At 50.4% G+C, this 24132-nt stretch overlaps 1 protein-coding gene across 2 annotated transcripts in view; it reads left to right on the top strand.

Annotated features, from left to right (window-relative positions):
* PLBD2 (phospholipase B domain containing 2) overlaps nt 1-22064 on the top strand; it is a 28207-nt gene extending 6143 nt beyond the window's left edge. The window contains exons 2-12 of one of the 2 annotated variants that reach the window (XM_060118840.1): nt 5026-5119; nt 7210-7368; nt 9114-9214; nt 9434-9648; nt 15336-15433; nt 18254-18414; nt 19003-19098; nt 19359-19430; nt 20097-20249; nt 20857-21019; nt 21123-22064. In XM_060118840.1, coding sequence (XP_059974823.1) covers nt 5026-5119; nt 7210-7368; nt 9114-9214; nt 9434-9648; nt 15336-15433; nt 18254-18414; nt 19003-19098; nt 19359-19430; nt 20097-20249; nt 20857-21019; nt 21123-21290 — 1480 coding nt within the window. In that variant the 3' untranslated portion in view covers nt 21291-22064. Of the gene's footprint in view, nt 1-5025; nt 5120-7209; nt 7369-9113; nt 9215-9433; nt 9649-15335; nt 15434-18253; nt 18415-19002; nt 19099-19358; nt 19431-20093; nt 20250-20856; nt 21020-21122 lie in introns of both variants that reach the window. The other variant, XM_060118839.1, reaches the window with a different exon arrangement.
* The last annotated feature ends 2068 nt before the right edge of the window (nt 22065-24132 follow it).

Below are 24132 nucleotides of genomic sequence, written 5' to 3'. Positions count from 1 at the left end.
ATGTGGTAGAGGCAGGGTTTCAGGCTTAACATCAGAGAGATCTAGGTTCAGATCTCTGCCCGGACACTTCCTACAGGTGGCTGTCGGCAGCTGCCTCACCCCCCGAGATGAGGATGGCACCAGCCTTGTTGGGGCCTGGAAGAAAATCATTTGATTAGGGCTTAGGGCCCGAGGCAACAGAGGGATCCTCAGAGATCAGCCAGAGGGGCTCTAGCACTGAAATTCCCTCATGAATGGGAATCACTCTCTTTCCAAGGTATTCTGGAAAGATAGGCAGACACGTGCGTAGCCAGGTTTTCTGAGAACTCGAGCAAAGTGCACAAACCCCATCCAAACTGAATCACCCTAGTTGCCCTTTGGAATGAGGCGGTTCAGAGGGGAATGCAGAAGGCACTCTCTCCAACAAGGGCAGTGCCTAATTCCATATTTACAGTACTGTGGCCTGGCTGGGGGGGTTGGGGGGGGGAATTGTCACTCTCCACTCATCCTTTTCCTTTCTGTCCAGCTTGAAAGAGTCACACTGCTCTCTTTTAAACCTTTGTCATTATTACACAAAAATTACACAACTTTCCATGGTAAAAAAATTCTAGCAGTTTAGAAAGGTGAGGTGGAATGTGGAAGGTAAACTGCACTCCCCACTCTTTCTTTTTATATATAACCACTGTTCTTTCTTCTAGAATTTTCTATGCATAAACAGGCCTAAGCATACATACATACATACATGTGTATATGTACTGGTATGTGTGTGCGTGTAATGTTTTGTATTTGAGGTTATCCTGAGTCCACCGTTTGTCCTTCTCTAATCTTATTTTTTTAAAAAAAAACGTTGTGTCTGACATCTCATCAGCACATGGCGGTCTGCCACATGGTTCTAGAAGCCCACCGCATATATGGATAGATGATTGTATCAGGCCCCTAACACTGGATGTTTTGGGAGGGTCCTGTTTTCCTCAGCTCTTGTCAAAAATGCTGCTGTGAGCTCTATTTACAATAGCCAGGACATGGAAGCAACCGAAATGTCCATCAACAGATGAATGGATAAAGAAGATGTGGCACATATATACAATGGAATATTACTCAGCCATAAAAAGGAACAAAACTGAGTTATTTGTAGTGAGGTGGTTGGACCTAGAGGCTGTCATACACAGTGAAGTAAGTCAGAAAGAGAAAAACAAATACCGTATGCTAACACATATATATGGAATCTAAAAAAAGAAAGGGTCATGAAGAACCTAGGGGCAAGATGGGAATAAAGATGCAGACTTACTAGAGAATGGACTTGAGGACACGGGGAGGGGGAAGGGTAAGCTGGGATGAAGTGAGAGAGTGGCATGGACATATATACGCTACCAAATGTAAAACAGATAGCTAGTGGGAAGCAGCCGCATAGCACAGGGAGATCAGCTCGGTGCTTTGTGACCACCTAGAGGGGTGGGATGGGGGTGGTGGGAGGGCGGGAGATGCAAGAGGGAAGAGATATGGGAACATATGTATATGTATAACTGATTCACTTTGTTATAAAGCAGAAACTAACACACCATTGTAAAACAATTATACTCTAAAAGATGTTAAAAATAAAAAATGCTGCTGTGAACAAGGATGCTCATACACATCCGTGAGGGCTGTGTGAGCACCAGTCACAGGGTGAGTTCCTAGCTGCTGCCTGTCTTCAGGGCCTCAGCACTGTGGCCTTGACTGAGCCTGCTCCCTGCAGAAGGAGAGCTTTTAAGCAGGCGCTGTCTAGAAGAAGGCCACTGGCCTCTCAGTTATAACCAGGACTTGGCATCTGAACAGCCTTTTTGGTTTTATGTAAGTTGTGTATGTTCTCCCTTGATTCCCCCGCTTTTTTTTTTTTTTTAAATCACAAGGGGAACTACATTCTGTACCCTGTTTTAAATTTCTTCCCATCACCAAGTCTACTGGATTGCTCCAAACCTCCCCTCTCAGGTTCATGATGAGACACATATTTAGTGAGTATAAAACATGAGTTCTCTTCTGGCACCTGCCATGGCAACCCTCTGAAGTGGGAATCGCTTTGCCCATTTTACAGGTGAGGAAACTGAGGCCCAGAGAGGTTAAGCAATTTGCCCAAAGGTACACAGTTGATAAGAGAGAGACCTGGGGATTCAAACGATGACTGAGGGACCCACAATCCCAGACTCTCTTTGTCCTCCACTCTCCTTGAAATTTAAAACCTTTATTCTAGTCTCTTGTGTTTTTCTGTCCATATCTGTGGTTATATGTGAGTCATTAGCCGGAAGTTCATGGCTCTTAGATTTGTTTGATAAGAACTAACTCCTTCACCTTCAAGGACAAAACAATCCCCCACAAAACTCAGTTAAGGTAGAGGCTCAGAGCACATCACGCTCTGTGATGTTAGTCTCAGCTCTGTTAGGCAAGTGACTTCACCTCTCTGAGCCTCGGGTCCCACAACTGTAAATTGGGAGAATCAAACTCATGTCATAGGGTCTTTGGGAGAATTTAGAGAGAAAAGTAGACATGTGATGTGCTTAGCACTGGGGGCTATTGTTATCCACCATAGCAGGGCCTCATTACCAGTCCCCACAGGTCCATTTTATCTTGTAGCTCAAGTTCTTTGCTTTGGAACTCTCAGAGCTCAGGCTTCCTTCTTTTACTTTCCCTCTCCTCGCCCCCCCACCCTCCTTCTCCCTGCAAACTCCTACTTAAACTTCAAAACCTGGAGCAGCTGTCACCTCTTCTGTGAAGCCTTCCTAGATTTTACTCAGTAGCAGCAGGAGCGTACCTCCTCAGGGTACTTTATTCCTTTTCTCGTCATAGCAGTTACATATATTCATTCTTGTATACCCTCGGTGTCTGGCACCCAGTAGGTGCTCAAAGAAGCTTGAGTGCCAAAACTATTGGGTGTGAGCATTTTGATAGTCATTTCCTCTCCTGTGTCTTCTCTAGGGCAGAGCTGTGCCTGTCCTGGAGCTCTTTGGTGACTTTTTAGCCAAATTCCTGTGCGACAGTCCTGGCTGAGCCTGGCTCTCCATGTTGTGTAGCCTCTTCAAGGTCTCATTAGTGTCTTCTGTTGCCCTCATTTTCTTAATAGAAATTGACTTCACAAGTGTTTTCCTTAGTTACAGAAGTCACTTGGGTGAATATTCTTTGTGTACTTGGAGCGAGGATGAAATCCAGACCCATAAAGGAAAGGCTGATAGGACAAAACTGAAAACTACCATATGGCAAAAACAAAAGCAAAAATAAATTAAAATACAGGTACTTTCAATATTAGTGACAAGCCAAGGGCTAATACGTATATAGAGAATTTCACCAACCAATAAGAAAAGGCGATGGGAATTCCCTGGTGGTCTAGTGGTTAGGATTTGGTGCTTTCACAGCCGTGGCCAAGGTTCAATCCCTGGTTGGGGAACTGAGATCCCGCAAGCCATGGTGCATCCAAAAAATAATAATAATAATAAGATGAAAAAAACCACGGTAGAGAAAAATGAGTAAAGGACATGAACCAAAGAACTATAAATGACCAATAAGAAATAAGAAAATATATGTAGCTTAACTCATTAAAGGATTATAATTACGTGATTGAATTTTTCAACTGTCACCTTAGTAAGGATGAGAAAGATTGATTTAAAGCAGGGAAGTGCACAGACAGGAGTTTGTATGTTGTAGAAATGCAGTATATACCCCAGGCATCACCTGGGAGCTAGTTAGAAATACAGAGGCTACGGGCTTCCCTGGTGGCGCAGTGTTTGAGAATCTGCCTGCCAATGCAGGGGACACAGGTTCAAGCCTTGGTCTGGGAAGATCCCACATGCCGCGGAGCAACTGGGCCCGTGAGCCACAACTACTGAGCCTGTGCGTCTGGAGCCTGTGCTCCTCAACAAGAGAGTCCGCGACAGTGAGAGGCCTGCGCACCGCGATGGAGAGTGGCCCCCGCTTGCCACAACTAGAGAAAGCCCTCGCACAGAAACGAAGACCCAACACAGCCAAAAATAAATTAAAAAAAAAAAAAAAAAAAAAAAAGAAATACAGAGGCTTGGGCTTTACCCCAGACCTCCTGATCAGAATCTGCTTCCTGGGAGCCAGCCTGCCTGGAATTGAATCCTAGCTTTGCCCTTCTTAGCTCTGTGACCTTTGGTGTGTGTTATCAGCTAGTATTGGGCAACAGTGTTGTATAACAAACTGCCCCCAAACTCAGCAGCTTGGAACGACAACCGTTTATGCTCATGGATCCTTGGAGCAGTTCGGGCAGCTCTGCTTCATGCTGTAGCTCTGCAGACCTGGTCAGCAACACGTGTCTCTCATATTCTTGGGACCAGTGAGCTGGCCGGGCATGTTTTTCTCGTGGCCATAGCAGGGACACAAGTGGAAACATGGGAGGCCCTTTGAAGGCTAATCTCATAACTGAGACAAGTCACTTCTACCGCATTCCATCGGCCAGAGCAAGTCATACGACATGACTGAGCCCAAATCAAGGGGACAGGGAAGGACATTTGGCCAGTGGTGGGAGGGATGTAAAGCCACACAGCAAAAGGCATGGACGTGGGGGGAAGAGGCTGCGATGCCGTCTACCACAGCAGGTACGTAACTCTGTGCTTGAACTCCCTCCCCTTCTGTACGATGGAGACGGTAACGGTGCCTGCCTTGCAGGACTGTGGGATTGTCATGAGGACTAGTACATGAGTTAATAGATACGGAAGTGACTAGAACAGTGCCTGGCTCAGAAGAAACCCTCAGTAGATATTAGCTGGTATTATCGTGGGGGAGGGGCGGAGAATGAAGGTTAGTACAGCCCTGGGGGAGGCTGTTTGTCAGTATCTATTAAAATTAAAAATGCATGTGTCCTTTGACCTAGCAGTTCCTCTTTTAGGGATTTAGCCTGACACGTGCACAGAGACAGACCGACAGACATTCGTGTGAATGGCAGATCGTCACTGCGTTGTTTTCTATGGTTTAAAACTGCAGACAGGTGCATGCTGAGCTGAGGGCCCGTTTCACGCTCGCCCCCTCGCTGACCAAGTGTCCCCTCTCCTACCCCTGCAGGTGGGCCTTTCTGGAGCTGCACACGAACGGCCACTACAATGATAGTCTGCAGGCCTACGCAGCGGGCGTGGTGGAGGCCGCCGTGTCCGAGGAGGTAAGGGCCAAACGCGGGACCCCGGGGTTTCCCCCGCCCATCAAGTGTGTTCCCCAGGGAGCTTTGGAGGGTTCTGAGATGTGTGTAGAGGGGGCTCTCCCACCCCCAGCCTTCCATCTAGTTGGGGAGAAAAGGCTCACATGTATTTGTTAAAAATTTACGCTGGGTGCTATTCGATGCATATAAAAAATACACAACACATTCCAAGTTACGAAGCTTAGTAATAAAATGAACGCCCAAACTAAACCCTGGAATGTTACTAAAACCATTGAAGCCCCCTCTCGACTCCGTTCCCCTGCCTCTCCTACCCCAGAGACACCCACCACGCTATTTGTGGTAGCTGTCATTCCCTTTCATTCATTCATTCATTTATATCGAGATAGAATTCACATGCCATAAAATTCACCATTTTATAATGTACAGTTCAGTGGTTTTTAGTATATTCATAAGGTTGGACAACCACTACCACTATCTAATTCCAGAACATTCTCATCACCCCAGGGAGAAACCCCATACCTGTTAGCAGTCACCTCCCTTTTTCCCCACTCCACCCAGCCCCCGGCAGCCGCTAATCTGCTTTCTGTCTCTATGGATTTGCTTATTCTGAACAGTTCCTATGAAAGGAATCATCCAGTCTGTGGTCTTTTGTGGCTGGCTTTAACTTGTTTCCAGGGTTCCTCCATGTTTTAGTGTATGTTAGGACGTTATTCCTTTTTATGGCCGAATAATATTGCATTGTAGCGATAGACTATTTTATTTATCCTTTCATCAGTGGGTGGACATTTGAGTTATTTCCACTCCCTTCCTTTGGTTAAGCTAGTTTTACTACATGTGATGAAACCTTAAACAACATATTATTTTGCTTTACCTGCTTTTGGGCTTTTTAAAAGTGATAATCACAGATTTCAGAAGGCAGACCGCATCAGGAGTGGGTGAGGCCGTGGTGGGCTGGCCATGCTCCCACACTGTGCGTGAAGGTGTGACACTCACGTTGGAATGTAATTTGGCGTGAACTTGTAGAGTTGAATACACACATGCCTTAGGACCCAGGGGCCCCACTCCTTAGGTGTGTACTTAAGGGGTTCAAAGCAGCCCCGAGGCAAACACACTCAAACGCCACCGGTGGATGCACGGGTAACCGGATCGCAGTAATGTCACACAGTGCAGGATCATAGAGCAGTGAAAATGAACGAGCAGAGTGGATGGGTGTGAGATGCATGGTGGTGAGAAGGACAGAGCACGTCCCAGGAGACGGTGTACAGTGTGACGGCGTTTAATAAACTCCCTCTCCTCATTCTGACATCCAGCTGCAGTTTGAGATGCCCTCCTGGGACCTCGATGTCTGGGGAGGTGTCAGACACTGGGTCAGGCCACGCTGTTTTGGGTGCTTGGTGGTATTGGAGACAAGATTCCATCTCTCAAGGGCCCCGTAGCCTGAGCCAGGAACACTGAGGCAAGGCCCAAAGTGGTTCTCACGTGAGGAACCCCAGACACACGTGCCAGGGGCTTTGCCCACGTTACCTCTCTGAGCTTGCACACCAGCCCCCGAGGGAGGCTCTCCGTCTGTTGCGGTGACGGGGACGGTGGGCTCATATGGTCTTTCACCCCCCAGCAGGCTGGCCCAGCTTGTTCATGTGACATCGGGGCGGGGAGGTGGGGAAGGCCTCTTGAGGGCTGGTGGAACTGGCACAGGATTCTCTAGCCAGGTTCACTGCTGGGTCCTCAGTGCTCAGGACAGGACATAGTAGGTGCTCAAAAAAAAAAAAAAGGTAGTCGAGTGACCGAATACCTGTATAGATGCGGGGGGCGGTCCCCAGTAACAGAGGAGGCATCATCTAGGACAGACTGTGAGTGCTGACGGCTTTCAGAGGAGGGAGGCATCCAGAGGCACTGGGCCCTGGTGGGGGTGAGAGCCGGCTGGGTGAGAGAAGCCAGCGTGGGCAGAGGTGCGGAGGTGTCCTCACCAGGGCTCCTCGACTCTTTGGAGACCTGGATCGGAGTGAGGACTCTGAGCCCGAGTGGGGGCCGGTGGGGTCCTCAGGGGAGAGCGCAGCCTTGCTGCCCCGCCCCCGTCCCCGTCCACCCTACAGCTCATCTATATGCACTGGATGAACACGGTGGTGAACTACTGTGGCCCCTTCGAGTACGAAGTCAGTTACTGCGAGAGGCTCAAGAAGTTCCTGGAGGCCAACCTGGAGTGGATGCAGAAGGAGATGGAGTTGAACAATGGCTCTGCTTACTGGCACCAGGTGGGCATGGCCCCCACGCTCAGAGGGCTGGGGCAGCCCTGGGGACCTGCTGCCACTGCGGCGGCTACTGTTCCAGCTGGCCAACCTGTCTGTCCCCTGCTGCTCTTCGCCAGCCCTTTCTCCCTCCCTCCCTCATCCATCCACCCATCTCCCTCCCCATCCTCCCATCCATCTACTCATCCATCCACAGATCCATCCAGTCTTCCCTCCCTCCCTCCCTCCATGCCCATCCTTCCCTTTCTCCCTCCCATCCATCCGTCTGTCCATCCACCAACCCACCCCTGCATCCATCTACCCGTTCATCCATCCATCTGTTCATCCATCCATCCATCCATCTAGTTTTTCAGCACATTCGTCCACCCACCCACAAGTCTATCCATCTTTCACTCTCTTCTTCGCATTTATTCATCTGTCACCAACCTGCCCATCTTAGCCTAGTTGTCAGGTATTCTATCCACCCACCTTGTTGATAGACCCCATTTGGTTGCCTGTCTCTCTCTCTGTTCATCATCTACCTGTCTGTCCATCCTGCCTAGCCATCTTTCTGACGGACCACGTTCCCTGCTTCATTCCGCCTCTTCCTTCTGGCCAGAGCCTAGGCACCTCTCAGTCTGTCCATCTGTTGGTGCATCCCCTCTGCTGTGTCGCTGCTGGTCGTACATCTCGCCAGGGGCTGCCCAGTTCTCCAGGGTGATGCCCATACTCCTTAATGTGGCCTCCACACCCCCCTGCACCCTCTCCCTCCCCAGCCTCATCTACTGACCTTCTCAATCTGTGCTCCAGCCTCCCTGGCCTCCTCCCAGTTCCTTGAACAAGATGTTACCTCTTCACTCAGGGCTTTAAAATGTGCTGTTCCTTCTGCCTGGAACACTTTTCCTTCTCCCCCTCTGCCTGGCTCAACCCCACCCTTCCTCACCTCCACGTCCCCTCCCTGCACTTCTTCGTAGCCCTCTTGTGAGGCATTCAGATTCTGTCTTCAACTGGACTTGGGCCCCATGAGGACAAGGCAAGGACCACATCTGCCTTGTCCACTGTGGTATCCTCAGTACCTAGCACAGGGGCTGGCACATAGTAGGCGCTTTATAAGTGAAGGTTTGTTGAGTATTTACAGATGAAGGAGTGAATCCATCTGGTCCCGTCCATCTACTTCAGCACCTGCCTGAACATCTGTCCTTCTCTTCACCCTCTTGTCCATCTAGATGATTGCCTTGCTTTCTGTCCTTCTCTCGTTTAACTCAGTAGCCATCATCCATCCATCCATCCATCTGTCCTTTTGTCTACCCATCTTACGGATGCTTGCTAAGTGCCTGGTGCATGCCCAGCACAGGCCAAGGCCCGGTGGGGGACACAGTGATATACTCCATGGTGACAGAACAATGACAGTGACAGTGGGGAGAAGTCAGCCACATGAGACGAGTGTGCTGAGCCAGCGGCACAGCCAGTAAACCTCAGAACAGGGAGCAGTCAGCAGTGGGCCAGGGCAGGCTGGGAGGCTTCCTGGAGGAGGTGGATTTGAGTGGGGTGATTTGGGGTTGCCACAGGATGGAGACATATAGTTAAATGATGGCAGGAGGGTGCTTGGCATGGAGGGGTGGGTGGTGGTTAAGTGGGGGGTCAGGGTTGGCTGGAGCCTGGAGGGTGCATCTGAGCCTCCCTTGCTGGAGCCCCTCCCATTGCAGAAGGCATGAGCCTGGGGGAGAGGCCTCACCCTCCCTCTGCCCCCTGCCCCCTCCTCCTCCCCCTAGGTGCGGCTGACCCTCCTGCAGCTGAAAGGCCTAGAGGACAGCTATGAAGGCAGTGTGACCTTTCCAACTGGGAAGTTCACCATCAAACCGTTGGGGTTCCTGTAAGTGCCACCCCCAGAGTGGACAGGGCAGGGGAAAGTGCCACACACCTTATAGTCAGACAGACCTGGGTTCCAATACCAGCCCTGCCACTTCCTGGCTACATGGCCTCAGACCGGTCGCCCAACCTCCCAGTGCCTCAGCTTTCTCTTCTGTGAAATGGGTATGTAATGGCACTCCCAGCAGGTGTGGTAACCCTCCGGCACTCTGACCCTCCTCAGCCTGTTGCAGATCTCTGGGGACCTCGAAGACTTAGAGCTGGCCCTGAATAAGACCAAGACCAAGCGTGCTATGGGCTCTGGCTCCTGCTCTGCCCTCATCAAGCTGCTGCCTGGCCAGAGTGACCTCCTGGTCGCCCACAACACCTGGCACTCCTACCAGTACATGCTGCGCATCATGAAAAAGTACTGGTTCCAGTTCAGAGAAGGGCCCCAAGGTGGGTAGATGTGGGTGGGTCTGTGTGTGAGCATGTATGTGGGTACACAGTGGGCACAGTACTGGGAGGTGTGGGCCTCAGCCCCGTATACACTGGGGTCACCATAAGGCCACTCTAAGAGTTCATGTTATTTTTAACATGTTTATTTCCTTTTAATTTTTATCTCACAAGGCGTATCAGTAAGCTACTGCTGCATAACAAATCACCCCAAATTTAAAACAACAAAGGTTTAAAACATAGCCATTTATTTTTGCTCACATGTCCATGGGTCTGCTGGGTGGTTTTGTTATTCTGGGACAAGCCTGCTGATTGTGGCCGGCCTCACTGAGGCTTCTGTGGTCAGCTGGGGTGAGCTGGCTGACCTAGGATGGCCTCGTCCGCACGTCTAGGGCTTGGCTGTCAGCTGGGATGATGTGACAGCTGGGCTACGTGGTCTTTCATCCTCCCACAGGCTAGCTCAGGCTTGTTCATGTGACATCTGGGCAGGCAAGTGTGGAAGGCCTCTCGAAGGCTGATTGAAACTGGCACAGCATTCTGTTGCTCAAAGCAAGTCAGGTGACCCATGCAGATTCAAGAAGTGGGGAAATAGACCCGACCATGTGATATAAGGAACTGCAGAGTCACATTGCAGATGACGTGGATACAAGTATGGGGAGAGTTACAGCCATTTTTGCAAACAGCTACACAGGAATGGATGAATACGTTCTTCCTGTCAAATGTGAAAACCTTGCCACTAAGGCCCAAGTGCCAGATAGTGTGCCCGTCATTCCTGGCCCCAGTGTTAAGTCTAGAGGTAGCCACTGCCAAATGTTTGCAGTGCCTCCTTGGCCAAACTTAAAAAAATTAATGTTGCCAGGAGGTGGCGAGAGGGTGGGGAAACGTATACCCTCATTCACTGCTAACGGGAGTGGGATCTGGCACGGCCACTTTGAAGAGGAGCCCAGCTGGCGTCTAACAAAATTTAAAATCTGTCTCGCCTGTGATCCAGCAACCCTCTGGCTCAGATCTGTCCCTGGAGAAACATTTCTATTTCTGCAAGGGGATTGTGTGCGTGGCTGTCAGCTGCATTAGTGGTTTGGAAACAACCTAATGCCCATTAACTTAAACTTCTAAATTGACATTTGTACAGAAAAGTGTGCACATCATAAGTGTACAGCTGGAATTTTTGCATGTTGAACACACACCTGTGTGTGTAGCATCCAGACAGAGGAACAACATTCCCAGCCCCCAGAAGCTTCCTTCCTGTCCCTTTCCAGGCACTGTCCCCAGCCCGTAGTGACTTCTCACAGCCTGGATTCGGTTTGATGGATTTGGAATGTTTTGCGAATGGAATCATGCAGCATGGGCTTGTTGGCATCTGGCTTCTTTCACTCAGTGTAACGTCTGTGAGTTTCATCCACGTTGTCCTCTGTAGCTGCAGATCTGTCGTTCCCATGGCTGTGTATCCACTATCGTCTTAATACCTGAAAAACCTACATAAGTCATACACGTATGTTATAGAAAATTGGAAAATGCGGCAAAACACACATACACACAATGAAAGTCACTGGAACACCCCACATCCCACAAGAGGTCATTTCTGCAAACACTTGGTTATGTTTTTTCAGACTTTTAAAAAACGTACCTCACTTTTCCATTTGTTTTAACTTATCAATATTTTTATTATACTATTTATATGTAAATACATCCTCACTGTCACAGATTCCAGCAATAGAGATGACGAAATACATCTCCCTTGATACCTTCGTCCCAAATTCCAGATCTCTCCTAAGAGGAAAGCACTGATGCCATTTTGGTTTGGATCTATCTAGATTTGGGGGGATACATTTATATGTGTGTATCTATGGAACTTTAAAAAATTAATAGACTTTATTGCTTAGAAACATTTTACATGGACATAAATTGAGTAGACAGTACAGAGCGTTCCCATATATCTCCCTTCCCACTTTCCCCTGTTACTAGCTTCCTGCATTAGTGTGGTTCATTTGTTACAATTGATGAACCAATATTGATACATTATTGTCAACTGAAGTCCATGGTTTACATTTGAATTCACTGTAGGGTTTTATGGATTTTTGATGAACGCTCAATGACATGTATCCACCATTACAGTATTCTACAGAATAGTTGCACAGCCCTAAAAAGTTTGCTTTCTGGGTTTTTAAAAAAAACATAAATGAGATCATGCTATATGGGTTGTTTGCTACTTGTTCCTCTTGCTCCACAGCCGGCCTTGGAGAGCTTTTGATATTGCCATGTTCGGTCCACCTTTCAACAGCTGGACGTTGAATTTTTTTTTTTTTTTTTTTTTTTTTTTTTTTGCGGTACGCGGGCCTCTCGCTGCTGTGGCCTCTCCTGTTGCGAAGCACAGGCTCTGGGTGCTCAGGCTCCGGACGCGCAGGCTCAGCGGCCATGGCTCACGGGCCCAGCCGCTCCGCGGCATGTGGGATCTTCCCGGACCGGGGCACGAACCCGTGTCCCCTGCATCGGCAGGCGGACTCCCAACCACTGCGCCACCAGGGAAGCCCTGGACGTTAAATTTTAATTAGTCCCCAGTTGAGGATGTGGGCCATTTCCAGGTCTTTGCTCTTCCTTCCTTCCTTCCTTCCTCCCTCTCTCCCTCCCTCCCTCCCTTCTTTCTTTTTACAAAATATTTATTTCTTTATTTGGCCGCACTGTGAGGCTCATCCAGTGAGAGCAAGGAGTCCCAACCACTGGACTGCCAGGGAATTCCCAGGTCTTTGCTGTTTCAAACAGTACTATAGCAAGCAAGTGGGCCCCCAGATGTGTTTCCTGGTGGACACGCTGGGTTAAAAGATGAGTATAATTAAAATTTTAGTTTCTAGATAGATAGCAGCCAAATTGCCTCAAAAAAGGGTTGGGCCAATTTACACTTCCACCGCCATTCTGTGAATATGTTGTCTTTCCCCACAGCCTTGCTAGCACTGGGTTTTATGGTTCATTTCAAATTTTTTTGCCATTCTGCTGGGTGATAATTGATGTCCCGGACTAAGTTTGTTCTGTTTTTTTTTTTTTTAACTCACCTTATTGATGGATAGCTTAAATACACATTTAGAGCATATAATTTGATGGGTTTGGACAAACATATGCAGTCATGTAAACACCATTCCGTAAAGATGTAGAACATTTCCATCACCCTAGAAAGTTCCCTGTGACCTTTGCAGTTAGCCTCCACCCCTCTCCCCAGGCAACCGCTCTTCTGATTTCTTTCCCATGAGGTTAGATTTGCCTGTTCTAGAACTTCATATAAACCTGCACTGATTTTTAAAAATTTTCTAAGGGAATTCCCTGGCGATCCAGTGGTTAGGACTCTGCACTTCCACTTCAGGGGGCACAGATTTGATCCCTGGTCAGGGAACTAAGATCCTGCATGCCTCACAGTGCAGCCAAAAAAAAAAAGGTTTTTTTCCCTAGTTTATTTATTTATTTATTTATTTGAGGTGAAGTTCACATAACAAAATTAACTATTTTAAAGTGAACAATTCAGTGGCATTTAGTACATTCACAGCATTGTGCACCTGCCACCTCAGTCTAGTTCCAAAACGTTTTCATCACCGAGAGAGGAAACCCTGTACCCACTGAGTAATCACTCCCTTTTCCCCCTCCTCCCAGCCCCTGGCAACCACTAATCTACTTTCTATCTCTGTAGATGTACCTGTTCTGGACATGCCATAAAAATGGAAACATACAATGGTGGTTTTCTTACGACTGGCTTCTTTCACTCAGCATCATAATTTCAAGGCTTCTCCATGTCGTAGCAGGTGTTAGCACTTCATTCCTTTTTCTGACTGCCTAATATTTCGCCGCATGGAGACACTACAGTTTGCTTATCCATCCATCTATTGATGGATATTTGTGTTATTTCTTTTTGTATTCTACACTAATTTTCAATAATTAAAACAAATTAATCAAGTCATCCATGTTCCCTGTAGGAAGTTAGAAGATAGAGCACAAAGAAGCACTAAAAATCACTTGTAACCCACCCTGCCACCAGCCCCTGAAAAACCACCATTGGTGTTGGTTGTTTTCCCTTCAGTTTTAGCTGTTCATTGATGACTTTGCCCTTTTTACTTTTTCTGTTCATTAGTTATATAGAAATAGCTCCTTTGGTCCATCCCCTCATCCCTAGTGGCCCTCATCCCCACCCCAGAACACTTTGTACTGAAAGTCCATCCCTTGACAAGTGCTGGTCTGGTTACGCAGTAACCTTGATTGTAGGCCTACTGGGTACCCACTGTTGTGCTAGAAACTACCTCCACGATCTCATAAATTAAATCTTTACAACTGCCCTGTGTGGGATGAAGGATTATTATTCCCAGTTTGCAGGTAAGGAAACTGAGGCTCAGAAAGGCTAAGTAACTCGACATAAATCAAACAGTTGATAAGGGCCTGAACCGGGACTCTGCCCAGGTCTCCTCCCCACAAAGCCTGTGTTCTCATATGATCCATCCATCTCACTTCCAGGAAATAAAATCTTGAGGAAGTGTCTGCAGTCCTATATTCATTGCAATAATAGCTGAGATATGGGAACAACCTAAATGTCCATAGCCAGACAAATGGATAAAGAAAATGTACATGTACACACACACACACACACATACACACACACACATACACACACATACAGTGGAGTATTATTCAACAAAAAAGCAGGAAACCCTGCCCTTTGCGACAACATGGGTGAACCTGGAGGCTATTATGCTAAGTGAAATAAGTCAGAGAAAGACAAATACTGTATGATCTCACTTTCATGTGGAATCTAAAAAAGTTGAACTCAAGGGACTTCCCTGGCGGTCTGGTGGTTAGGAGTCTGTGCTTTCACTGCTGTGGGCCTGGGTTCAGTCCCTGGTTGGAGAATTAAGATCCCGCAAGCTGCGTGGTACGGCCAAAAAAAAAAAAAAAAAAAGTTGAACTGATATAAGCAGAGTAGAATGGTGGTTGCAGGCGGCTGGGGGGGAGGGGGAAATGGGGAGATGCTGGTCAGAGAGTACCATCTCCCAGTTAGAAGACAAGTGAATGCTGGAGTCTAAAGCACAGCATGGTGACTGTAGTTAACAACACCGTATTGTATACTTGAAACTTGCCAAGAGAGTAGAACTTCAGTGTTCTCACCACACACACAGCAGAGGTAACCATGTGAAGTGATGGATGTGTAAATTAGCTTGACTGTGGCCATCCTTTCACAGTGTCTACGCCTATCCAGACATCACAGTGTGCACCTTAAACACAGACAATTTTTATTTGTCAATTATACCTCAGTAAAGCAGGGCATAAACCCTCCCCCCACCCCCCAAAAAAACCCAAAAAAACAAAGTCCGTGCTCTCAGACTTCTGGGTATTTGCTCTGTGAATTATCTTTTTCACAGTAGGTTTTTGCAATTAAAAAAAAAAAGGAAAGCCAAAAAAAGGTACAGTAATCAAAACAATTATATATATATAATATGTATATATATATATATATATTGCTACTAGCTTTTACACAAATGGCCTGGTTTGCTGACTCTCAGAAAGAATGGAGTAGGGGCTTCCTCTGAAGCCTGCTGTTCCACCTGGAGACTCCCAAGTCTTGCTGGGAGGGGGAGTGGGGTTCTCCGTATGCGCTTGTCTGACCAGGCCCCCTCCCCTGCCCACCCCCCCCCACCCCGGGCTCACTCTCCCGCCTGCAGAGCAATCTACCCGGGCTCCCGGCAACAGGGTGATCTTCTCATCCTACCCTGGTACCATTTTCTCCTGTGATGACTTCTACATCCTGGGCAGCGGGCTGGTGAGTCATCCTCTGGTGTCACTTTTCTCCCCGGGGCAGCTTCGCACCCAGCAGCTTAGGCACAGCAGGGGGACGCAGACCCCACATTCCCGCATCACCACCACCCCAGGGTCGAGGCTGTCCTCTACCAGGAAACGCTTGTAAAATGTCACTCCCCAGGTCACGCCCGGGCTTCCAGACCCTGCAGCTGGCCTGGGACTCTGTATTGTCCTGCAGCTCCTCAGAAATCCCTGGTTTGGGCCCTTTTGAAATATCCGTGGCCCCAGTGACCTCATTTTGTGTTTCTGTATTTAGGACAAGCCATCTCTCTCCCTACCATGACTCTGCTCTTTCTCCTTCCGCCTTCCCTTTTGCTTTCCACAAAACCCCCTCTAAACCTGGCTGGGTTTTCTGAATAAATGTTGTTTACAATGTGTTGTTTTTATCGGTTTTCCTGGCTGGGCTCCAAACTCATTTAGAAATCTGTTCCTGGCACCCTTCGAGAACACAGCAAGCTCTGTAGTCGCCAGGGTAACACTGCAGAGGAGAAAAAACATCACTTAAAAAAAAAAAATCCTAGATGCAGAAGACGCCAATTCTGGGGAGGGGAGAGGAAGGGTCTCTTTTTCTTCTATTACTTTGTGAGAGGACCGTGGGATTTAGTTCCCTTAAATGTGGGAAGAAGCATGAAAGGGGCCAGGCAGTGGGTGAGGGGACCCCCTTGCTGCGGTCTGGGGTGGGGAAAGCAGGAGTGAAGCCTGGGGAAGGACAGTTGAAGTAGTTTCATCCAGTTACGAAACGTGTCCGGGAAGGAAATTTACCTTCCATCTGGGTGCTTAACTGTTTTTGTGCCGCAGACTCTGGCAGTCTGGGGAGCCGTGAACCCCTTCTCAGAATAATGCTTTTAAATGCACAAGCCAACATATATGGGAGTATAAAGGAAACCAATTATATCGACATGCATTTATCGAAATATAAGTAAACTAATGTAATATACAAGTATACCTCGTTTTATTGAACTTTGCAGATATTGCAGTTTTTACAAATTGAAGGTTTGTAACAACCCTGCATCGGGCAAGTCTGTCAGCGCCATTTTTCTAACAACATTTGCTCATTTTGTGTCTCTGTGTCACACTCTTGTAATTCTCACAATATTTTAAGGTTTTCATTATTATTATATTCATTATGGTCATCTGTGATCAGTGATCTTTGATGTGACTATTATAATTGGTTTTTTGTTTTGTATTTTTTTTCTATTTTTAAATTAAGGTATGTACATTAGGTTTTAAGACATAATACTGTTGCACACTTAATAGACTATAGTATAGTGGAATCGTAACTCTTATATGCACTGGGAAATCAAAAAATCCATGTGACTTGCTTTCTCGTGGTATTCACTTTATTGCAGCGGTCTGGAACAGAACCCGTGATATCTCTCGGGTCTGCCTGTATGTGCTGCTTTATTAGCACGTTAAATAAGAAACTCCAGGAACTTCCCTGGTGGTCCAGTGGTTAAGATTCCATGCTCCCAATGGAGGGGGCACGGGTTCGATCCCTGGTCGGGGAACTAAAATCCCTCATGCCACAAGATGTGGCCAAAAAAAAAAAAAAGAAAGAAACTCCAGTCGCAGGTGGGTTACCTGCCATAATTTACAAGTATGAGGAGTGTAAACGATATCTTGAGATGTGTGCAATCCTGTCCTATGGTGGGAAAACATCTGTGATTTCTGTTGGTGACGATCTCAGGTACCGCTAATAACACTGTCGTGTCACCTCATTAGCAGTGGAAGGAGATGCTGCATTTCGGTTTGACATTAGTGGAAATAAAGATGTAATGTTTCCCCACCCAAGTCTGCAGACTCCCTGAGCACTGCCCCAGGTTGAGAACAACCCCTGGCACAGAGAGAGGAAACTGCCCTCCAGGGCTTCTGAGGCCATGCGGGTCTGAATCCTGGCGATGACGTGGGACACTAGAGTGATGAGGAGGGTACAGTGTGCAGGGAGTAGAGAAGCTCTTCCTACCTGGGCATCGCTGTTGAGAGGCTTGCTTTGCAGATTCCTCTTTGAAACATCATATTTACGGCTCCTGCTACCTCTTAGTTGTTTTCCAGCTTCGTATAAAAAAGGAGGAAGCATGCTAATATCCTGCTGGAGGGGAGCAAGCCCCGATTTTTTTTTTTTCACATCTTTATTGGAGTATAATTGCTTTACAATGGTGTGTTAGTTTCTGCTGTATAACAAAGTGACTCAGTTATACATATACATATGTTCCCATATCTCTTCCCACGCCCCGATTTAAGAGTTGGAAGTCTGAGGGTCAAATCTTGGCCCATCCACGTAGCGGCCATGACCTTTTGGCAAGTCTTTTAGCTTCTCCAGGCCTCAGTTTACCGTTCAAGAAGAAGGGGGCTTAATAGCCGTGCTGTGTTTTCCCCCGGAGGGCTGTAAGAGTTCATGGAAGTTGTAGTAGTCCACCAGGCTACCAACCCCAAGCCTCCCAGCTTTCCCTGCGGAACTGCAGGGAAGGGGTAGAGATGGGATGCTATCTCTCTGGGGAAAGAGTTGACCCACTTGGTAGGGGCAGTGGGTCCCGTAGGAGCAGCACCCTGGGCTCTCTTAGGGGCTGTTCCCCAGGGCAAAGGTGGATGCACGATCTTGACCCCCTCAATGCTCATCCAAAGAACTAGTGAGGAACATGCACCTAAGCCAGGACATGAAGTTTTAACAAACGAGTCAACAGATTTGAACCACGATTGATGCAGCGCTGCCACTTGGTGGCACCATGCCCCGGTTGTGAGTTGGGGGGCCCTTTCGTGCAGCGCCCCCTCGGCTCTCCCACAGGTGACCCTGGAGACCACCATCGGCAACCGGAACTCGGCCCTGTGGAAGTACGTGCAGCCCGAGGGCTGTGTGCTGGAGTGGATGCGAAATGTTGTGGCCAATCGCCTGGCCTTGGACGGGGACTCCTGGGCTGATATCTTCAAGAGGTTCAACAGTGGCACGTGAGTGGGCTTCTGGCAGTGCAGCCAACCTCCCCGCTAATGCTCAGACCCTGGGAGACCTGATGTGGCACCAGGGCCACACACCCCACACCCTCTGCAGAGTCCTCTCCTTGTTTTATACGTCGGGAAACTGAGGCACAGGGAAGGAAAGGATTTGCCCCCCTCTTGCAGGCTTCTCCACCCAGGGAAAGGCTCCCAGAGGAAGGACAGGAAGACACTTGGAACTTGAGAGCTCTGGGGACAGTGGAGAGGGCCATCCGAGGAGACGGACATGGGTGGATGGGGGCCCCATGAGCCAGAGACACGGGAACTGGATAGGGCAGGGTCTTAGAACATTGCGCAGAATTGACCTTTGTTCCAGTAAGCACTAGGGAGCCATAGACTCTTCTGGAGCAGGTAAGCAGCATGATGAGAGAAAAGTCTGAGGACGCCTGGTCAAGCTAAAGTGTCCGGGTGACGGTCGGATGGCCGGACGCACCCAGACCACCCCGGCCCCATGATTCCTGACTGTGTGTGGCCCTGGGGGCAGAGGGAGGCTGGGGCAGTGACCCCAGGGTCTGTTCAGCCCTCCTTCCTTGGGCACGGCAGGTACAACAACCAGTGGATGATCGTGGACTACAAGGCATTTGTCCCCGGCGGGCCCAGCCCTGGGAGAAGGGTGCTCACCATCCTGGAGCAGATCCCGTGAGTACCCGGAAAGGGGCAGGGCATTCCAGCAGAGGGAACTGCCAAGGCAGAGGCCTGCAGGCAGCTGAATCGTGTGCGGGAGGGGAAACCTCAGGAAGGCAATACTGGAGGAGAAGGCAGCCCCTGATTGGGGCTAAAGATTGGGGACATAATCTAGCTCCAGGCAATGGGGAGCCAGCGAGGGTCCTTGAGCAGGGCAGCGCCCACAGGAGCCCCCTTTCTCACCACTCCTGCCCCTTGTCCCTTCCCGGTTGCAGGGGCATGGTGGTGGTGGCCGACAGGACCTCGGAACTCTACCAGAAAACCTACTGGGCCAGCTACAATATCCCGTATGTCCCCCCTTCCTGGTATTCCCCACCCTTTGCTCAGCTCTCCGTGCTGGGGAGGGGTGCTTCCCAGGTGATTCTCTACCTCCACAAAGAAACCCACCCTACCCCCTTTTTCTCCAGGAAAGCCCTGACGGTTTTAGGGTACAGTTGTGAGGTCGGCATCCGTTCGGCCTCCCAGTCTGCACCCACCCACCGCAGGGTGGTAGGGGGCGGCCTGGCTCAGGTGCCGACCCCTGCCGTGGCTCTCCAGCTGGAGCTGCTTTAACTGGGCTGCACAGCCAGCACCTCTTGACCCTCACTGTGCTTTACCTGGGTTATCCCCTTTGATCCGTACAGCCACCGTGCATGGTAGCCACTGCTCCTATTCCCATGTCACAGATGATGAAACTGAGGCCTTGAGAAAGTACCTAACTCTCCCAAGGTTCCATAGGTGGCCAACAGTGAAGTCAGGATTTGAACCCGTGCCTCTTGGACCCCAGAGCCCTAGCTTGGCCACCCCACCAAGCCACCCCCCAGCACAAACAAAAGACGTGATTATTGCTATCCTGACTGTCATGGTTGTTGGTGTTAATGTCGTGGCACGACCGCCCCCTTCACCTCCCTGGCCACGGTCACGGCCGGGTGAAGTCATTGGGGGTCGTGAGTGACCATCCTCGTTCCCAGCAGGTCCTTTGAGTCTGTGTTCAACGCCAGTGGGCTTCCGGCCCTGGTGGCCCACTTTGGGGACTGGTTCTCCTATGACGGGAGCCCCCGGGCCCAGATCTTCCGGCGGAACCAGTCGCTGGTAAACGACCTGAACTCCATGATCCGGCTTATGAGGTACGCGGGGGACCATGAGGCCAGAGTCATGTGGTGGGGCTTTGTTGTAACTCATTTCAACCTCCCAACAAGCCCGGGGTTGGGGGGGCGGCAGGGGGGTGGTGCAACTGTGTAGCAGCCAGGACAGCAGGACCGAGGCAGCGCTCAGCTGAGCCCTGTTGCTGTCCTCATGTCATGGGCGAGGATGACGAACAGCTGTGGAGTGACCGCCCTGTGCCGGGCTCCGTGCTTGGGACTGGGAAACGGGCACAGAACGTCTCCCCCCTGTCCTTTGGGGGATGCAGAAATCCCTCCCGGACTCACACTGATGTGGACGTGTAACTAGGACCGTCTGAGCTCCAGGAAATGCTATGAAGGGACAAAACGGGGTCTCTGGCCTGGCCTGGGATGGGGGCCCAGAGGGATTCCCCGAGGGAGGGATGGCAGAGCCGAGGCTGAGTGATGCCTGTGGAGTGACCAGCTGAAGGGGGAGGTGGTGGCTGAAGCCCAGGCGGCGGGAGGGAGCCGGGCACATTGAAAGCAGGCGGCTGAGCTAGGGGCTGCCGCCAGCAGTCTGGCCTCCCCCGCTCCCCCGAACGACTGATGTTTCCTCTCTTTCTGCCTCCAGGTACAACGACTTCCTGCATGACCCCCTGTCATTGTGCAAAGCTTGCAACCCCAAGCCCAATGGGGAGAATGCCGTCTCGGCCCGCTCTGACCTCAACCCAGCCAATGGCTCCTACCCCTTCCAGGCCCTGCACCAGCGCTCCCATGGGGGCATCGACGTGAAGGTGCCGGGCCTGGGGCTGTGGATGGGGTCAAAGTTGGGGCGGGGAGCAGCAGAGCCTCCCAGGTTGGGACAACTCAACGACCTGCCCTCCCCTCTACCCCCAGGTGACCAGCACGGCACTGGCCAAGGCCTTGCGTCTCCTGGCGGCCAGCGGCCCCACGTGGGACCAGCTGCCCCCGTTCCAGTGGAGCACCTCGCCCTTCAGCAGCCTGCTGCACATGGGCCAGCCTGACCTCTGGAAGTTCTCACCCATCGAGGTCTGGTGGGACTGAGGCTCCATCTCTACTCTGCTGACCCTAGCGGGGCCACCAGACTGGCTGCCACCCTGCCCTCCTGCCTGTCCCCCCGCCCCGGTCCCCCATGTGAGCGTTGCCCCCCCCCGCCACTGTGCCCAGGTTCACTCTCATCTGAGTGGCCTCGTGGGTGGGGAACGGAACCCGATGGGACCCAGGACTGACTCTGTTCCCCTAAGTGGGTGATGCCATCCCCGTCTCCCTCTGCCTCTGTGCGTCTCTCTCTCTCCCCCTGCTTTTCTCTCTCTTCCAGCCTTGGGCCCCCTCCTCAGGCCGCCCCTTCCTGAGGGCGGGAGCCAGATCCTGGGACCAGGTTCCAGGGCCCCTAGTGGGGCTGGCAGGAGAGGCCTGTTCCAGTGCCTGATTCCCAGTGCTGTTCCTGCCGGCAGCTCTGGAGCTTCAACCCCCGAGACCCGGGCGTTGCCTCCGGTTGGCATCTCTCCTCCCAGCTCCCGACCCCAGCCCGACGCTGCGCCGTCCGGGAACTAGCTCCCCTGTTTCTCCTCCTGGACAGCTCCTTGAGGACAGGAACTTGAAACCAAACAAGAACCAAAGTCTCTGGCCACTTGTGGCTGGAAGGGCCCGAGTGTCCTCTCTCCGGGGGCATGCAAGTGTGTCAGCCCCCTGCTCCAGCCTCGGCCCGTGCCCCCCCCCAAACCCAGGCCTGCCCCTGGCCTCAGGGCATTGCCCACAGGTCCCCTGCTACAGGAACCAAATCGCAGGCTGTGCCGCCATTAAAAAGAGAGGCCATGGCCCCCGTGCTGTGCTTCTTGGGGCAGTGGGGCAGGCTGGGTCGGCGCCCTGTCTCTTCTCAGGTTTGGGTTCTGACCATTCACCTATGCATCCTCTCCATCCTTCTGTCTGTCCATCTGTACCTTGATTCACCTGCCAACCCACTCACCCCTTGTCCATCTTCACAGTCATCCGTCCATCCATCCTTCCATTTTCCAGTCATCCATCCGTCCGTCCTTCCATTTTCCAGTCATCCATCCGTCCGTCCGTCATCCAGATACTGACCCATCTACCCGTTCATCCATCCATCCATATCTATCCGACCATCCATCTATCCATATGTTTATTGAACACCTACTTTGTTCTGGGTCCTGTTCTAGGGCTCTCTTAACCACCAAGACCTTCCCAAATCCTACTGGGGGGTGCCGGGGGGACAGAGCAACACAACACAGTGTCCCTCCCCACCTGATCTTACCCAAAGCCTACAGTGGAGACTCTCACAATGCGATGTACTTAGGGAGAGGAAAGCACACAACCCGGGAGTCCGAGGCCTGGGTTCGAATCCTGTCTCCACCTCCTACTAGTTATGGGACTTAATCTCTCTGAGCCTCAGTTACCTCATCTGTAAAATAGGTATAACCATGTGAGCAGCATTTCCTCGCACATGTGTGTGCACATTTGGTGGGAGGAGGGTGAGGATTTGCTGCAAAGGTGGCTGTGACGTAGCCCACACGGGGCCTCACACACGCAACATTCATTCATTAGCGAGAATTTATAGAATGCTTAGAACATTCCAGCCACTGTTATAAGGTCCTGGGGATACCTCAGAACAACAGGTATCCCCCCCCCAAAAAAATCCCTGCTCTTGTGACATTTACATTGGGGAGGTAGATAGTGAAAATAGACATACAGTGTGTAAGATGCTGGTAAATGCTCTGGAGAAACTAAAGCACAGTTGAGGGCTGGGGATGGATTTGCTATTTCTTTTCCTTTTTTTTTTTTTTTTTGGCCTCGCTGTGTGGCTTGTGGGATCTTAGTTCCCTGACCAGGGATCTAACCTGTGCCCCCTGCAGTGGAACCACGGAGCCCTAACCACTGGACCGCCAGGGAAGTTTGCTGTTTCTCACCATAGCTTTACAATTCTTGTTATCTGGGAATTGACAACTTGTGGTTCTAAAAATTTAACTTTTCTGCCGGTACATTTCCCAGCTCCCTTAAGAGTGTTGTCTTTCCCAGGTCTCTTGAGCTCAGAACAGCCCTGTTAGGTGGGGTAGGCCGAGATATTCACATGTGGTTAAAAGGTGAGGGTGCAGACTTGGAGAAGGGAAGTGATGTGCCTGAAATCTCAAGTCTTGGGCCCTTCAGAACTAGGAGGGGGGCCCAGGTCTGCAGACTCTCCCATGGGACACAGCTCTCCCTCCCCATCTCCTTGTGATGGCGCAGGCCCCAGCAGAACAAAGGTCACCACCCCCCACCACTGTGCGCCAGCCACTGGATCTTCCCAACCACTCTTGAGGCTGAGGCTTTTATGAGACCCATTTGGCAGATGAGCAATCAGAGGCTCAGGCTGGTGGAACTCAAACAGGGCCACTCTGTAGGAAGGGGCAACTCTTGTCTCTTCCCTAGAATGATTCTGGTCCCTCTTTCAGCTTTTCAGGAGTTAAGGGTAGGTGTGAAGCTAAGGTGACTGAACAGAGAGTGGGGGGTCATGCAGATGGTCCCCCACTGGAGCTTCAGCTGATCCAGTAAAGGCAGGACCCACCTTTGCAGGGGCAGCCTGAAAGGCAGTTTCCCTCAGCACCTTTGCCCTGGGAGTTTCCCACAATCCTCAGCTTCAAGATGGCAGCCGCAGGCTCATCTGTGACTTCTGCCCTCCCCTGCAGGACAAGGGTCTGGCCAGCTGGTCGGCCCTGGCCCACAGCGGCTCCTCCTTTAGTGGGCAGAGATGTCTGCCTCCCTTCTTTGGGGGTTTTGTGCCTGATTCAGGCGGGACAGTGGAAGCTGGAGACTCCTGTTCTGGGCAGGTTTCCCTGAACTGAATGCTGTTTTAGGCCCTGTCCCCCTGGGAACAATTCTGGGGCCAAGGGGC

The sequence above is a fragment of the Mesoplodon densirostris genome, chromosome 15 (assembly GCF_025265405.1).
Source record: "Mesoplodon densirostris isolate mMesDen1 chromosome 15, mMesDen1 primary haplotype, whole genome shotgun sequence".
Taxonomy (NCBI): domain Eukaryota; kingdom Metazoa; phylum Chordata; class Mammalia; order Artiodactyla; family Ziphiidae; genus Mesoplodon; species Mesoplodon densirostris.
This window is presented reverse-complemented; position numbering and strand designations above follow the sequence as displayed.